At 40.7% G+C, this 16,629-nt stretch overlaps 1 protein-coding gene across 2 annotated transcripts; it reads left to right on the top strand.

Moving 5' to 3' along the window:
* Window positions 1-7,204: 7,204 nt before the first annotated feature.
* Window positions 7,205-14,805, top strand: wu:fa25f02 (uncharacterized protein C11orf24). 2 transcript variants are annotated; one of them, XM_062547496.1, is made up of 4 exons: window positions 7,205-7,256; window positions 9,982-10,225; window positions 12,210-12,335; window positions 12,928-14,805. In XM_062547496.1, exons 2-4 carry the CDS (start codon window positions 10,036-10,038, stop codon window positions 13,965-13,967), a joined length of 1,356 nt encoding a protein of 451 aa, XP_062403480.1. In that variant the 5' UTR covers window positions 7,205-7,256; window positions 9,982-10,035; the 3' UTR covers window positions 13,968-14,805. The 2 variants fall into 2 exon arrangements, with proteins under 2 accessions (XP_062403480.1, XP_062403479.1); XM_062547495.1 differs by lacking the exon at window positions 7,205-7,256 and adding an exon at window positions 7,483-7,499.
* Window positions 14,806-16,629: the final 1,824 nt, after the last annotated feature.

Genomic DNA, 16,629 nt, shown 5'->3' with positions numbered 1-16,629 from the left:
GCGAATTCGGTATAAACAACTATATATTTTCTGAAAGTAGACCTTCTAAGGATTCCATTTCACCCCCCTTTCATATATGCACAACTTATTGTTTTCACAGCCACACAAATTGAAGTTCAACAGCTGTGTGTCAAAGTAACGCTTAGTTTGTGACTCGGTACACCTTTGGTATGGCCTGGTACCCACAAAGGCGAATTCGGTATAAACATCTATATATTTTCTGAAAGTAGACCTTCTAAGGATTCCATTTCACCCCCCTTTTACCTATGCACAACTTATTGTTTTCACAGCCACACAATTTGAAGTTCAACAGATGTGTGTCAATGGCAGGCCTATTATGTGACTCGGTACACCTTTGGTATGGCCTGGTACCCACAAAGGCGAATTCGGTATAAACAACTATATATTTTCTGAAAGTAGACCTTCTAAGGATTCCATTTCACCCCCCTTTTACATATGCACAACTTATTGTTTTCACAGCCACACAATTTGAAGTTCAACAGCTGTGTGTCAATGGCAGGCCTATTATGTGACTCGGTACACCTTTGGTATGGCCTGGTACCCACAAAGGCGAATTCGGTATAAACAACTATATATTTTCTGAAAGTAGACCTTCTAAGGATTCCATTTCACCCCCCTTTCATATATGCACAACTTATTGTTTTCACAGCCACACAAATTGAAGTTCAACAGCTGTGTGTTAATGGCAGGCCTATTATGTGACTCGGTACACCTTTGGTATGGCCTGGTACCCACAAAGGCGAATTCGGTATAAACATCTATATATTTTCTGAAAGTAGACCTTCTAAGGATTCCATTTCACCCCCCTTTTACCTATGCACAACTTATTGTTTTCACAGCCACACAATTTGAAGTTCAACAGATGTGTGTCAATGGCAGGCCTATTATGTGACTCGGTACACCTTTGGTATGGCCTGGTACCCACAAAGGCGAATTCGGTATAAACAACTATATATTTTCTGAAAGTAGACCTTCTAAGGATTCCATTTCACCCCCCTTTTACATATGCACAACTTATTGTTTTCACAGCCACACAATTTGAAGTTCAACAGCTGTGTGTCAATGGCAGGCCTATTATGTGACTCGGTACACCTTTGGTATGGCCTGGTACCCACAAAGGCGAATTCGGTATAAACAACTATATATTTTCTGAAAGTAGACCTTCTAAGGATTCCATTTCACCCCCCTTTCATATATGCACAACTTATTGTTTTCACAGCCACACAAATTGAAGTTCAACAGCTGTGTGTTAATGGCAGGCCTATTATGTGACTCGGTACACCTTTGGTATGGCCTGGTACCCACAAAGGCGAATTTGGTATAAACAACTATATATTTTCTGAAAGTAGACCTTCTAAGGATTCCATTTCACCCCCCTTTCATATATGCACAACTTATTGTTTTCACAGCCACACAAATTGAAGTTCAACAGCTGTGTGTCAAAGTAACGCTTCGTTTGTGACTCGGTACACCTTTGGTATGGCCTGGTACCCACAAAGGCGAATTCGGTATAAACATCTATATATTTTCTGAAAGTAGACCTTCTAAGGATTCCATTTCACCCCCCTTTTACATATGCACAACTTATTGTTTTCACAGCCACACAATTTGAAGTTCAACATCTGTGTGTCAAAGTAACGCTTAGTATGTGACTCGGTACACGCTTAGTATGGTCTGGTACCCACAAAGGCGAATTCGGTATAAACAACTATATATTTTCTGAAAGTAGACCTTCTAAGGATTCCATTTCACCCCCCTTTTACCTATGCACAACTTATTGTTTTCACAGCCACACAATTTGAATTTCAACAGCTGTGTGTCAATGGCAGGCCTATTATGTGACTCGGTACACCTTTGGTATGGCCTGGTACCCACAAAGGCGAATTCGGTATAAACAACTATATATTTTCTGAAAGTAGACCTTCTAAGGATTCCATTTCACCCCCCTTTCATATATGCACAACTTATTGTTTTCACAGCCACACAAATTGAAGTTCAACAGCTGTGTGTCAAAGTAACGCTTAGTTTGTGACTCGGTACACCTTTGGTATGGCCTGGTACCCACAAAGGCGAATTCGGTATAAACATCTATATATTTTCTGAAAGTAGACCTTCTAAGGATTCCATTTCACCCCCCTTTTACATATGCACAACTTATTGTTTTCACAGCCACACAATTTGAAGTTCAGCAGCTGTGTGTCAAAGTAACGCTTAGTATGTGACTCGGTACACGCTTAGTATGGTCTGGTACCCACAAAGGCGAATTCGGTATAAACATCTATATATTTTCTGAAAGTAGACCTTCTAAGGATTCCATTTCACCCCCCTTTTACCTATGCACAACTTATTGTTTTCACAGCCACACAATTTGAAGTTCAACAGCTGTGTGTCAATGGCAGGCCTATTATGTGACTCGGTACACCTTTGGTATGGCCTGGTACCCACAAAGGCGAATTCGGTATAAACAACTATATATTTTCTGAAAGTAGACCTTCTAAGGATTCCATTTCACCCCCCTTTTACATATGCACAACTTATTGTTTTCACAGCCACACAATTTGAAGTTCAACAGCTGTGTGTCAATGGCAGGCCTATTATGTGACTCGGTACACCTTTGGTATGGCCTGGTACCCACAAAGGCGAATTCGGTATAAACAACTATATATTTTCTGAAAGTAGACCTTCTAAGGATTCCATTTCACCCCCCTTTCATATATGCACAACTTATTGTTTTCACAGCCACACAATTTGAAGTTCAACAGCTGTGTGTCAAAGTAACGCTTAGTTTGTGACTCGGTACACCTTTGGTATGGCCTGGTACCCACAAAGGCGAATTCGGTATAAACATCTATATATTTTCTGAAAGTAGACCTTCTAAGGATTCCATTTCACCCCCCTTTTACATATGCACAACTTATTGTTTTCACAGCCACACAATTTGAAGTTCAGCAGCTGTTAGTCAAAGTAACGCTTAGTATGTGACTCGGTACACGCTTAGTATGGTCTGGTACCCACAAAGGCGAATTCGGTATAAACAACTATATATTTTCTGAAAGTAGACCTTCTAAGGATTCCATTTCACCCCCCTTTTACCTATGCACAACTTATTGTTTTCACAGCCACACAATTTGAATTTCAACAGCTGTGTGTCAATGGCAGGCCTATTATGTGACTCGGTACACCTTTGGTATGGCCTGGTACCCACAAAGGCGAATTCGGTATAAACAACTATATATTTTCTGAAAGTAGACCTTCTAAGGATTCCATTTCACCCCCCTTTCATATATGCACAACTTATTGTTTTCACAGCCACACAAATTGAAGTTCAACAGCTGTGTGTCAAAGTAACGCTTAGTTTGTGACTCGGTACACCTTTGGTATGGCCTGGTACCCACAAAGGCGAATTCGGTATAAACATCTATATATTTTCTGAAAGTAGACCTTCTAAGGATTCCATTTCACCCCCCTTTTACCTATGCACAACTTATTGTTTTCACAGCCACACAATTTGAAGTTCAACAGCTGTGTGTCAATGGCAGGCCTATTATGTGACTCGGTACACCTTTGGTATGGCCTGGTACCCACAAAGGCGAATTCGGTATAAACAACTATATATTTTCTGAAAGTAGACCTTCTAAGGATTCCATTTCACCCCCCTTTTACATATGCACAACTTATTGTTTTCACAGCCACACAATTTGAAGTTCAACAGCTGTGTGTCAATGGCAGGCCTATTATGTGACTCGGTACACCTTTGGTATGGCCTGGTACCCACAAAGGCGAATTCGGTATAAACAACTATATATTTTCTGAAAGTAGACCTTCTAAGGATTCCATTTCACCCCCCTTTCATATATGCACAACTTATTGTTTTCACAGCCACACAAATTGAAGTTCAACAGCTGTGTGTCAAAGTAACGCTTAGTTTGTGACTCGGTACACCTTTGGTATGGCCTGGTACCCACAAAGGCGAATTCGGTATAAACATCTATATATTTTCTGAAAGTAGACCTTCTAAGGATTCCATTTCACCCCCCTTTTACATATGCACAACTTATTGTTTTCACAGCCACACAATTTGAAGTTCAGCAGCTGTTAGTCAAAGTAACGCTTAGTATGTGACTCGGTACACGCTTAGTATGGTCTGGTACCCACAAAGGCGAATTCGGTATAAACAACTATATATTTTCTGAAAGTAGACCTTCTAAGGATTCCATTTCACCCCCCTTTTACCTATGCACAACTTATTGTTTTCACAGCCACACAATTTGAATTTCAACAGCTGTGTGTCAATGGCAGGCCTATTATGTGACTCGGTACACCTTTGGTATGGCCTGGTACCCACAAAGGCGAATTCGGTATAAACAACTATATATTTTCTGAAAGTAGACCTTCTAAGGATTCCATTTCACCCCCCTTTCATATATGCACAACTTATTGTTTTCACAGCCACACAAATTGAAGTTCAACAGCTGTGTGTCAAAGTAACGCTTAGTTTGTGACTCGGTACACCTTTGGTATGGCCTGGTACCCACAAAGGCGAATTCGGTATAAACATCTATATATTTTCTGAAAGTAGACCTTCTAAGGATTCCATTTCACCCCCCTTTTACCTATGCACAACTTATTGTTTTCACAGCCACACAATTTGAAGTTCAACAGCTGTGTGTCAATGGCAGGCCTATTATGTGACTCGGTACACCTTTGGTATGGCCTGGTACCCACAAAGGCGAATTCGGTATAAACAACTATATATTTTCTGAAAGTAGACCTTCTAAGGATTCCATTTCACCCCCCTTTTACATATGCACAACTTATTGTTTTCACAGCCACACAATTTGAAGTTCAACAGCTGTGTGTCAATGGCAGGCCTATTATGTGACTCGGTACACCTTTGGTATGGCCTGGTACCCACAAAGGCGAATTCGGTATAAACAACTATATATTTTCTGAAAGTAGACCTTCTAAGGATTCCATTTCACCCCCCTTTCATATATGCACAACTTATTGTTTTCACAGCCACACAAATTGAAGTTCAACAGCTGTGTGTCAAAGTAACGCTTAGTTTGTGACTCGGTACACCTTTGGTATGGCCTGGTACCCACAAAGGCGAATTCGGTATAAACATCTATATATTTTCTGAAAGTAGACCTTCTAAGGATTCCATTTCACCCCCCTTTTACATATGCACAACTTATTGTTTTCACAGCCACACAATTTGAAGTTCAGCAGCTGTTAGTCAAAGTAACGCTTAGTATGTGACTCGGTACACGCTTAGTATGGTCTGGTACCCACAAAGGCGAATTCGGTATAAACAACTATATATTTTCTGAAAGTAGACCTTCTAAGGATTCCATTTCACCCCCCTTTTACCTATGCACAACTTATTGTTTTCACAGCCACACAATTTGAAGTTCAACAGCTGTGTGTCAATGGCAGGCCTATTATGTGACTCGGTACACCTTTGGTATGGCCTGGTACCCACAAAGGCGAATTCGGTATAAACAACTATATATTTTCTGAAAGTAGACCTTCTAAGGATTCCATTTCAACCCCCTTTTACATATGCACAACTTATTGTTTTCACAGCCACACAATTTCAAGTTCAACAGCTGTGTGTCAAAGTAACGCTTAGTATGTGACTCGGTACACCTTTGGTATGGCCTGGTACCCACAAAGGCGAATTCGGTATAAACAACTATATATTTTCTGAAAGTAGACCTTCTAAGGATTCCATTTCACCCCCCTTTTACCTATGCACAACTTATTGTTTTCACAGCCACACAATTTGAAGTTCAACAGCTGTGTGTCAATGGCAGGCCTATTATGTGACTCGGTACACCTTTGGTATGGCCTGGTACCCACAAAGGCGAATTCGGTATAAACAACTATATATTTTCTGAAAGTAGACCTTCTAAGGATTCCATTTCACCCCCCTTTTACATATGCACAACTTATTGTTTTCACAGCCACACAATTTCAAGTTCAACAGCTGTGTGTCAAAGTAACGCTTAGTATGTGACTCGGTACACCTTTGGTATGGCCTGGTACCCACAAAGGCGAATTCGGTATAAACAACTATATATTTTCTGAAAGTAGACCTTCTAAGGATTCCATTTCACCCCCCTTTTACCTATGCACAACTTATTGTTTTCACAGCCACACAATTTGAAGTTCAACAGATGTGTGTCAATGGCAGGCCTATTATGTGACTCGGTACACCTTTGGTATGGCCTGGTACCCACAAAGGCGAATTCGGTATAAACAACTATATATTTTCTGAAAGTAGACCTTCTAAGGATTCCATTTCACCCCCCTTTTACATATGCACAACTTATTGTTTTCACAGCCACACAATTTGAAGTTCAACAGCTGTGTGTCAATGGCAGGCCTATTATGTGACTCGGTACACCTTTGGTATGGCCTGGTACCCACAAAGGCGAATTCGGTATAAACAACTATATATTTTCTGAAAGTAGACCTTCTAAGGATTCCATTTCACCCCCCTTTCATATATGCACAACTTATTGTTTTCACAGCCACACAAATTGAAGTTCAACAGCTGTGTGTCAAAGTAACGCTTAGTATGTGACTCGGTACACGCTTAGTATGGTCTGGTACCCACAAAGGCGAATTCGGTATAAACATCTATATATTTTCTGAAAGTAGACCTTCTAAGGATTCCATTACACCCCCCTTTTATATATGCACAACTTATTGTTTTCACAGCCACACAATTTGAAGTTCAACAGTGTGTGTCAATGGCAGGCCATTATGTGACTCACTACACACTTAGTTTGGCCTGGTACCCACAAAGGCAGAATTGGTAGCCTATAGATATCTGCAATATTATAGTGCATGTTATAAACCCACCTTTTAAATAAGCACAACGTTATAGTTTTATCAGCTTCACAGTTTTAATTTAACACTAGGCAATAAGGTAGATAAGGCACATTCAAAAATACATTCTAAGTAACATTCTAAGGTGTATTTTCGATTTAAATGTCTTATTTAATTATTTTCTAACTTTACCTTCCTTTGGTAACGCAATACAGTTTTAAATTAATAATTTTCGTCCTCATGAATTGAAAAAGCAATGAATATGTTCTGACTTTTATTTTGAAAGATTAGCGAATGGCGGCCATATTGGATTTTTCTTTACTGTCGCTAGTTTCACACTACTCCGGGAGTCAATCAGCATCAACACACACGCCCCTCGGTCTTGAAACTTGAGGGTAAGTTGTTTAACAAATGTCGCGACTTCAAGGCTTAACAGATGTGTTTAGTGAAGACCACTTTTCAGTTCCATTAACAAAAGATAATGTAACATTATCCTGCACAGAATAGCATCATTTTGTCGGTTAGCCTACGTTATTTACGCTTGCTCGTTTCACATCAAGCTACGGAAATGGCTAGCAAATTGGCTGGCTAACGTGGCGTATGCAACCTTCTAACTCTATGAAATTGAGCTCTTTGATGTTAGTGATTTCACTTGTTTGAATAGTTTTTTGAAACCATGTAGCCTATCTCTTGTGTCTTATTTAAAGTTTTGACAATGTAACCTTGATTTCAAACCTTTCGCTAACGTTAATACTTTGGCTAATTCACACTACTCGCACCTTTACAGGACAAGAGGCATCGGTAGCAGGGTTAGCGTTAACGTTGATGTGGAAAGTTTTTAATGTTACGGTAGAAGCTAAGTGTTTTATTCGCCTGGCATTACTTATTCGCGTTCGACGTATCAGTATGCATTCAATGTATGTATACCACCGATCAAACGGTACTGTGGTTTGTGGACATAGGCCACCGGACCTATTTCCTGGTGAAGTGTGCTTTTCCACTCCTTTGATGATCACGTTGTTTTCTTAAAGGGAGGAGGCAGTGTGGTTTATAGCATGGCCTTTATGACCACTAGAAGAAGGATATCTTACAACATTAATTGCATTTGGTCACAGGACCATAGAAGTCACTGCAGGACATTACCTTTATCAGTGTAGCAACGGCAAATCGGAGTGGCGAGGCATGAGTGCTGTTGGCAGTGGCACAATAAAATGGACCGGTTTAAGTGTCATGTCATGGTTCTTCCTGCCTCCCCCCACTATTGCCAGTTTACTGTACCTGAGGGAAAGCTGCAAGGTTTGTTGTTGAATGATGGAAGAGGTGTATTTATTGAAAGATAGCGGAGTCCGGTTTGAAAACGGTGCTTTAGTGCAAGTAGAAGTTGAGGATGAAGAAGAGTAGAAGAAGAGGATGCCACTGTTCTCTTAGTGGTCTGGAAATAGCCGATGTACATTTTTATGGTGGCTATTTGTCACATTGAGTAATAATAAATATTACCTGGAAGCATACAACTTCTCTTTCTCCATAATTTGGTTTTGTTTGTTAGATGCCACTGACCATTGCATTTGCACAGTTACATGTGTGCATTGTGTACAGAAAGTAAATAGGAGGAAGTTCACCCCAATTGTATTGGCTTTGGTGCCAAACCGCCCCACTTTCTTTATGGTAAAGCTGTCTGAGGTCCGGTACTAAACAGTGATGAATCTCTATGATGGCTTTAGAGAAGTGGACCAACAGTTGTCTACTGATGTGACACTTCTTCAGTTGCCTGAGAAAGGATGATGGAAAGTAGCATATTGTTTGGTATAGCCTAGCTGTGAGCACGTGACTTTCCTTCGCAGTATAATCATGATGCAAACTGCAAGGCTACTTTTGAGGCATGAGCTCTAACGGTCAGCTGTAAATTGTGGTTGCCAATCGAGCAAAGCAGAATCTCTCCTGGTTTTATGCAAAGCAGACTGACATGACACAAACCTTCCATGAGAGAAAACCTGTCGCACTCTCTATTTTCAGCCTGAGCATGCATATTTTCAGCCTGAGCATACATATTTAGCTGAGGCCTTCTTTTAAAATAGTTTTGTGTTAAATTCACTTAAAGCTTGACTTCACTTGAATATTCTAGTATTGATAAGAAATGACGGTTCAGGATCAGAGCTCAATTTGTACAGTTTGAAGTCTCACTGGTTTATAATGCAGTGCTTAAAGCCACTTTCAATTAAGGGCTGAAATGTGGATAGGACCAAAGCATGTACACATGTAGGCTATAATACCTCATACTGGACCACAGTACCAATCCTCAGTACATTCATGCACATCTTTATCTCTAGTATTTTACTGCTCCTTTAGTCATGTTGATTTGTTGTTGCTTTGTCTTTTCCTGTTTACATTGTAGTGTATGTTGTGTGTGGTGTCTTAAGCTGCTGGGACCTTGAATTTCCTCTTGGGGATCAAGAAAGAATCCATCTATCTAATGTTTTAGAGCATCTCAGTGCTTGTTTTGATTTAATAGTAAATGCTTTGAGCAAAATGTTATACTGTTATTCCAGTTTGGTTGTTTATCTGTAAGGCAGCTTTCCAGATTTTTCTCTGTCTAAGATAATGTTTAGGCTGATTTATCCTTGTATATTTACACAAGGATTTATCAATCATTGACAAAGAATATCTGTCCTCTACTGCTCCATAGTGCACTTTTCAAACATAAAGGTAGGTGGAGCAATTGAGTAAGAATTGGAGTAAGCAACTGTAGAATTGCACCCTGAAGTTCTGCTGCACAAAGCCTACAGTCTAACTAAAGCTAGCCTAATACACAACATATATTACAAATTTAATACCATGTGAAAGGTCCTAAGCTCAAACATCAGTGGGTCAGCTAAAAGCTGATGCTGTTAGTTCAAGCACGAGAACGTAGACTGATTTTGCTCTTTGCCCAGCATTTAAATCTATAATCTATCTATTTAAGTCTATATGATGTGAACAGTGTAAGTTCTACTGATAAGTTCATTAATGTATTGTGATGGCAAGCTTCGGAAAGTAAAAAAAATGTAGGCATTATAGCATCAGTGTGTATGTAGTCTTTTTGTAAGTTCACTGAGACTGAGTGTTCTCCGCTGTGTCCTGCAGATGTCTCCCCTGTGATGGTGGCGCTCCTCATCATCGCACCCAGGCTCTGACTCCATGCTGCTCCCAGCCTGCCCTGCGTGTGTGCGCCGGACCCTTGCCATGACCCTCCACCCTCTGGTCACCCTCGGCCTCTCCCCTGTGCTGGGGCTCCTCAGCCTGCAGGTGCTCTCCGTGGGCAGCACCACGCCCATCATATCGAGTAGGCATCAGCAAGTTGCAGACCAAGCAAGCTGTTCAAACCTGTGTAAGTCTCTTTGTTTATTTTTTTTTATGATTGAGAGTCACATGATATTTGTATGGAATGGAAGAACAGGGATTTCTCAAGAGATCAAGATTTTCCATGTTAGATGGAGACTAAGAATTCAAAATTAGGCTTGCTCATCTTATTTGGCTGTCTCCCCAATATGTGGTTACAGGTAGTGGACCAAAATACTGGAAATGATGAATACTGTGCTGAATACCTTTTCAGTGTTGACATTTTTCAAAACTGTAGCACTGCATGCAATGAAATTGTATATTTTGTCTTATTTGCGGTTTGGTCATATGGTTTCTATCCTACATAGCAAATATTAAAAGTAACCAAAGGTTGTTTTCAGATTATGCAATCACAAACTCCGTCTGGATGTTCTCAAAATAGTTTGTTTTTAATACATGAAATGCATCTCAGTGGCTACCTCTGGAGATAAAACTTAAAAATCAGAAGTCTGTAAAATATCATATTTTGGAAAAGACTAAAGCCATATGGGTTTTTTTTTCTGAAATTACATCTTTTTACTTGAAGGACATGTGATTTCAAAGGGGCCATGTGTTTTAGATTTAAGATGAAAGGGATGCTTGGGCCTTGCTGTGTTGTTTATGAGGCTGGCGCTGCTTTGGCGAGCCATACCCTTTGAGTCTTTGTCATGACATGTTCTCTTTTTTTTTCAATTAAATCGCACAATGCCTTTCAAAAAAAAAAGGAAAAGTAACTCACCGCACATGTGGATCTACCTGAGCTTCTGCGCGTGTGCACACACAACGTTGAGAATATGAAGCCTGGGGCTGTTTCTCTCCCTTTTTTTGAGGATGGGTGGTTAACAGCCATGCCTGGCTTACATAACACACTCACTCATGCACTTTGTCTCTGTCACTCAGAGACACACACACACTCCCATATTACAGCGCCCAAAATGACTCTGTTGGTTTTCTAATGCAGCAGTAGGGTTTTAAGTAACTAAGAAATGAAAGCTTTGACTCACCATCTGGAAATGTGAAATGCTTGGTATGCTGGTGAGCTATAAATATAATAATCATTCAGCATTCCAACTCTCAGACCTGTACATGCAGCCCGTGTGATCAAGCCACAAGAACTCTTGTAGCTCACTATAAGGTGACCCCTAGTGACCTGCGAGGGAAAGTGAATTAGGACATGTCCTCTTCAGTTTCAGCCTGTCCCCCCACAGCCCCGCCCTCATCGCGCCCATCTCCCCACACACTGTATTCCAGGCCCATTTGGAACGGCTGGAGAATCATTTAAAGCAGGAAAGCAGATGGCCTTCCAATTAGCTCTCCTCCACTGCTGCTGGGAAGACGGTAGTGATCTTGAAAGCTGCTTAAATTGACCATCAATTACCTGGACGCTACTACTTTTTGGGAACTACACCCTTTTTTTGTTCGTTTCCATCCCATTAAAAGTGCGGATGGAAAAGTGTCTAGGTGCCAGTGCTGTGGCTGAGCCACTGAGCTTTCCCTGGATAGTGGCACTTGCTCTCTTTCTCAGGCTCTATCCCACCCTCTCTCACTCTGTGTACAGTGTACAGTGTTCACTTGCTTGAGCAGTGGGACAGGGCAGGCCAGGCAAGGGGGATATGAATGTGTGTGTATACACTGTATTTATTATTGGAGTATCACATGTGCACATATTGTGTGTGGGTGGGGGGGGTATTTTTGCCAGTTTTGAGATGTTTCAAATGTGGCATTTCCTTAGCATGACAATCAGTAAAGTTATTACTTCTGACGCCAAAGTGAAGTTGTATGAAGGGTCTCATGTGGAAAGAGGAATGCTAAGACATAACAGAGCCCCCCTCCATCCCACAGCAAGACAGGATCAGGTTACAGGTTTCCTACTTAAAAGGAAGGGAGGCTAGTGGTTTGCTTGAAGTCCCACTATATCTAAACGTTTTGTGCAAAGTTTTGTGCATCAGAGAGCCATTATTCACAACTACCCTTCTTTTTGTGTTTTATTCCAGGCAAGCAAAATGTCACCTCTTGTGACTGGTTTCTGTATGGAGCAAATCAAAAACTATGTTTTCTTTTGAAATGTCCTGAACCTGGAGTTTGCGAAAATGCCACTGTTGAAGCTCTATCAAGCCAAGGTAAATTGTAAATCTGATCAATGCACATACATGCTCCAATTGAAGTTAAATCCAGAGGAGAGGTATACATTTTGAAGTTTTTTTTAATGGCGCCTCCTTACTGCCTTGCCTTTAACTGGATATATACAAGAAAGTGGTAGCACTCATAGCCTCTGACTAAACTTGATTATTGAGTGATATGCTGCATTGGAGATGCACCAGGTTAAATAAACAAAAGAAAACACCATTTAGTCTTTGGACTTGTACACATGTTGTATACATGTTGTATACAAGTACACATGGAACTAAGTAGGTGGTAATATCCTTACCAACCCCACTCTGACTCATGCCATATTGCTTATTTTTAAAAACATTTTATCTTGTTGCCAATCCTGTGACTTTTCAGTGTAAAACTACTGTAAGGTGTCAAGGAGGTGTAAACTCTCAGTAGACGTTTCATTAAATCCTACTGTACAACAGCAGGAAGATTAATAGATTTTAGTCTGTGCTTTAAGAGTCATGGAAATCTCTCAAAATGGGTGCAATAGCACTTTGCTGCAAATGATCACTGCAAATGACATTTCACATGTAACATGTTTTTGTTTTGTTTCAGGTGCCGGTAGTGGATCTAGAGGTGAGCCTGAGCCTGCGCCTTCACCTCCCATCAGCCCCAACCTCTCTAAGCCCCTTGTAAGCTCCATAGCCCAGCCAGTAGATGCTGTACCCCTCAAGAAAACTCAGAGCACTTTAAATCCTCAAGATACCATGGCTCTACAACAGCAGGAGCCAACCAGAAACCAGAGTTCATCAGCAGGAGCCAACCACGACCTTAGTGAAAACGACAGTGCTAATATCAAAAACACCTCTTCTGAACAACCCACAAATATTACCACCTCCAAACCTACTACAACTGAAAATGTCTCCATAGCCATATCAACAGCCACCACAACAACAACAGCCACAACAACAACAGCCACCACAACAACAGCTACCACAACAAAAGCCACTACAACAAAAGCCACCACGACAACCTCCTCCCCAACTACCAACTCAAACACAGCACCACCCACTGAGGGCACTGCAAGGAAAACCAATGCAACAACATTATCTCCAACTACCACATCAGCCAGCACATCAAAGCCAGCACCTACCACTACTCAGACATCACCTTTGCCGGCAACTACCATGACCACTGCCACCTCTCCTCCTCCACCACCACCTGCTCCTACTACAAAATTGCCACAAACGTCCAGCTCACCAACAACACAGCAACCCACAACGCCACCAACACCACCTGTAACCACACATACAGTCACAAAAGCTGATGAAGAGAAGCCATCGCCAACCACTCAGAAAGTCCTCAATCCACCTACTACGTCTGAGAGCCCTGTAGCTCTGACCACCTCTCCCAAGTCTGTGACCAAAGGACCAGTCAGCAACACGAGCAAAGGCATTGTAGGCATCACCATGGGACCTTTCAGCGGTCGTCTGGTGGACACCAGCTCTCTGTTGGCAGTGCTCCTGTTTGGCCTGTTGTTCTTTGTGGTGACTGTGGTCTTGTTCCTCACGCAGGCGTATGAGAGCTACCGAAGGAAGGACTACACCCAGGTGGATTACCTGATCAATGGAATGTATTCTGACTCAGGGGTCTGATGTAGGAAATCCGTTTACACTGCATTGTGGCTATAATTGGTCTAATTTGAACAGGGAAATCACCAGAGGTTTGCAACCTCTTCAACCACAAACTCACTTGTCCTTAAGGTACTAACTCGACAAGATACATGAAGAGATTGCATACTGATCTGTCGTGGGATAACACCGTAATCATTTCAGCCTCTGCGTATGACAGGATTGTGGGCCAATGTGTGATTACATGATGTATACATTTATTTTTTTATGATATGCATTTTTTTCTATGCAGAGGATGCTTCCACTTTGTACTCATGGCACATAGGACGAAAGCCTTAGTATTGACTTTATATTTTCTTGTTCGAATGTCATTTCATGAAGTTCTCTAGTGCAATATGTGAGATGTCATGTTATAGGGTCCAGTATTTCCATTTCACAGCAAATAATTTTGTTTTGCACTATTTGTCTTTTTTTTTTTTTTCAAAGTGTGATTAGTCAGTTGACTACTCAAGGAGTACATTAATAATGGATGCCTTTTGATTCTGGTCATCACCAGGTTATTTTTGTGGTTTACCATTTCACTCCTTGAATTGAGATTGGATGCCAAAACAGTCACTGTGGAACTGAAGCACATTGTTGTTAAGCTAAGGGAATTGTGTAGCCATTATGAACCACGTTTCCAGGAGCCAGAGAAGTTAGTTTGCTTTCCAGATTAAACTCTGGCATTTTGGAAGTCTTATGAGGAGGAAAGATACAGGTGTGATGGCCTGTTATGTGCCAAGTCTTTCAAGTCTTAACTAAATGCACTTCTGCAAATGAAATGTACTTTACAACAAAATAATAAAGACTAAATTGGCAGATATTTCATTTTGTTTTCATTTACAGAGACAGATACTCTTCCAGATGTTTCCTTTGATTGTGATCCATGACTATGAATAAGAAAGTGAGTGTCTTGCTGTATGAATCAGTTGCCCCCCCTATTCCTCTTGGAACCAATAAGCTGTAATGTGCCACGTTTCCTGTGGATTCAAAGTGTTTTATTAGAGGGGCATATCAATCAGCCTTTGGTGTAAACAAGATGGTATACATAAACAAGCCACATCTGTAGCACAATAATTGCCCCCTGGAAATATGCGATGCACATGCAGTGTCTGTTTGGGAAAGTTAGAGGGTCTGGAAATGTAATTGGCACAGAGGAAAATAATGAGTGAACCCACGAGGGAAGGTGATCCAACACCTTTACAACATTCACACTCACCAGGGATTTTTTTGCTTTTAGAGGAAACAAAGGCAAAATGGGCAAACATGGATTCCATTAAAAATGGAGAGCTTAGGTACAGTTGAAGGATCCAAGTGCCAGTATGAGTTCATTCTACACACACTATTGTATCTTATAGGTCTTATCCTTCTACACGATCAGTTACAAAGTAGTGAAATGTAGCTGCCAAAAATTGAGTGATGAGACTAGTTTGCCTTGGTAAATTATGTATAACTGCTATATGCCATGGATATTAATTGACATGTGCCATACCCATGTTTTCTTTTGCATATGGTCGTCATGCTTAAAGGACCTTGATGTCTATGTGAGCTGAGAGAGCAGAGGTGTTGCAGAGGGGGAATCGCATCCTCCAGCACAAGCAACCTTAGCATCAATGTTATGAACCTTTGGTGAAAAGTAGCAAAAGGTTTAGCATTAAGCTAGTGGACATGATGCCCGCTTGCACATTTGTTTTGATAGAGTCTGTCCCAGATGGACTTTATTACTGTCTGAGAAGGTATTCCTGACACTGAGGCCCAGGAATGTTTCTCCAAAGCAATAAGCAGTCCACCAGAAAGGTAGATTTTTTATTATTTGTGTATGTGGACTGTTGGATCAAAGGGAGCGCTGAAGGCTATATTGCACAGGTGATTGTAAAGGCAGGTTTCATTGCAGATTTTTTTCTTCTTTTTTGTGTGGGGAATTACTGCCTGCCTTGCTCACACGCACCAAACAGGACATATGCTTCTACTTTTCCACATCAACTTGGGGCCAGTTGGAGAACCTTAACATTCAACCCGAGGAGTAGCCCCTTCTGCCAGGACTTTGTCTTAATCCACAGTGTTTACAGCACCGCATGCCTCATGAAAAACGACACGAGTTTTCCTTGTATTATTCATTTTCATGTGATTTCAACATTTAGAAATTAGATTAAAAAACAACTGTACCAGTAACAGTAACACATTAAAATGTACTACTGTATATTTTTTGAGACACAATGTTTACATTTATATCCTATTTTTACTTACAGGAGTTGATCACATCAAACACATTGCCATATTTGGATATCAGTGGATGTAGTTTAAAATGTTGCTTGGATTTCAGATTCAGCGGGAACAAATTTTATATACCAACATTGATAAATATGGTATGCTTAAAGATTTCATATAGACAAAAATAATGTCTTCAGTATTGAGGATTAAATCTACTGATGACTGAAGTAGGCTACTAAATGTGCAGGTCAGATCCACAGATCACAGAATGAAGCAGATATGAGTTTCCTGCTTTACTGTTTATTATTTCCATACAGATGGTAGCCTCTTAGTTTTAGGATTCAAAGAAACTAAATATCACAATATTCAAAGGATATTTCATTGAGTTCCATTTACTTACAGTATGTCATGAAATTAATATTACCATAAGTGTCAG

Source organism: Sardina pilchardus, chromosome 10 (assembly GCF_963854185.1).
Source record: "Sardina pilchardus chromosome 10, fSarPil1.1, whole genome shotgun sequence".
Classification (NCBI taxonomy): domain Eukaryota; kingdom Metazoa; phylum Chordata; class Actinopteri; order Clupeiformes; family Clupeidae; genus Sardina; species Sardina pilchardus.
The sequence above is the reverse complement of the archived record's forward strand: the minus strand, read 5'-3'. Positions and strand labels throughout refer to the sequence as shown.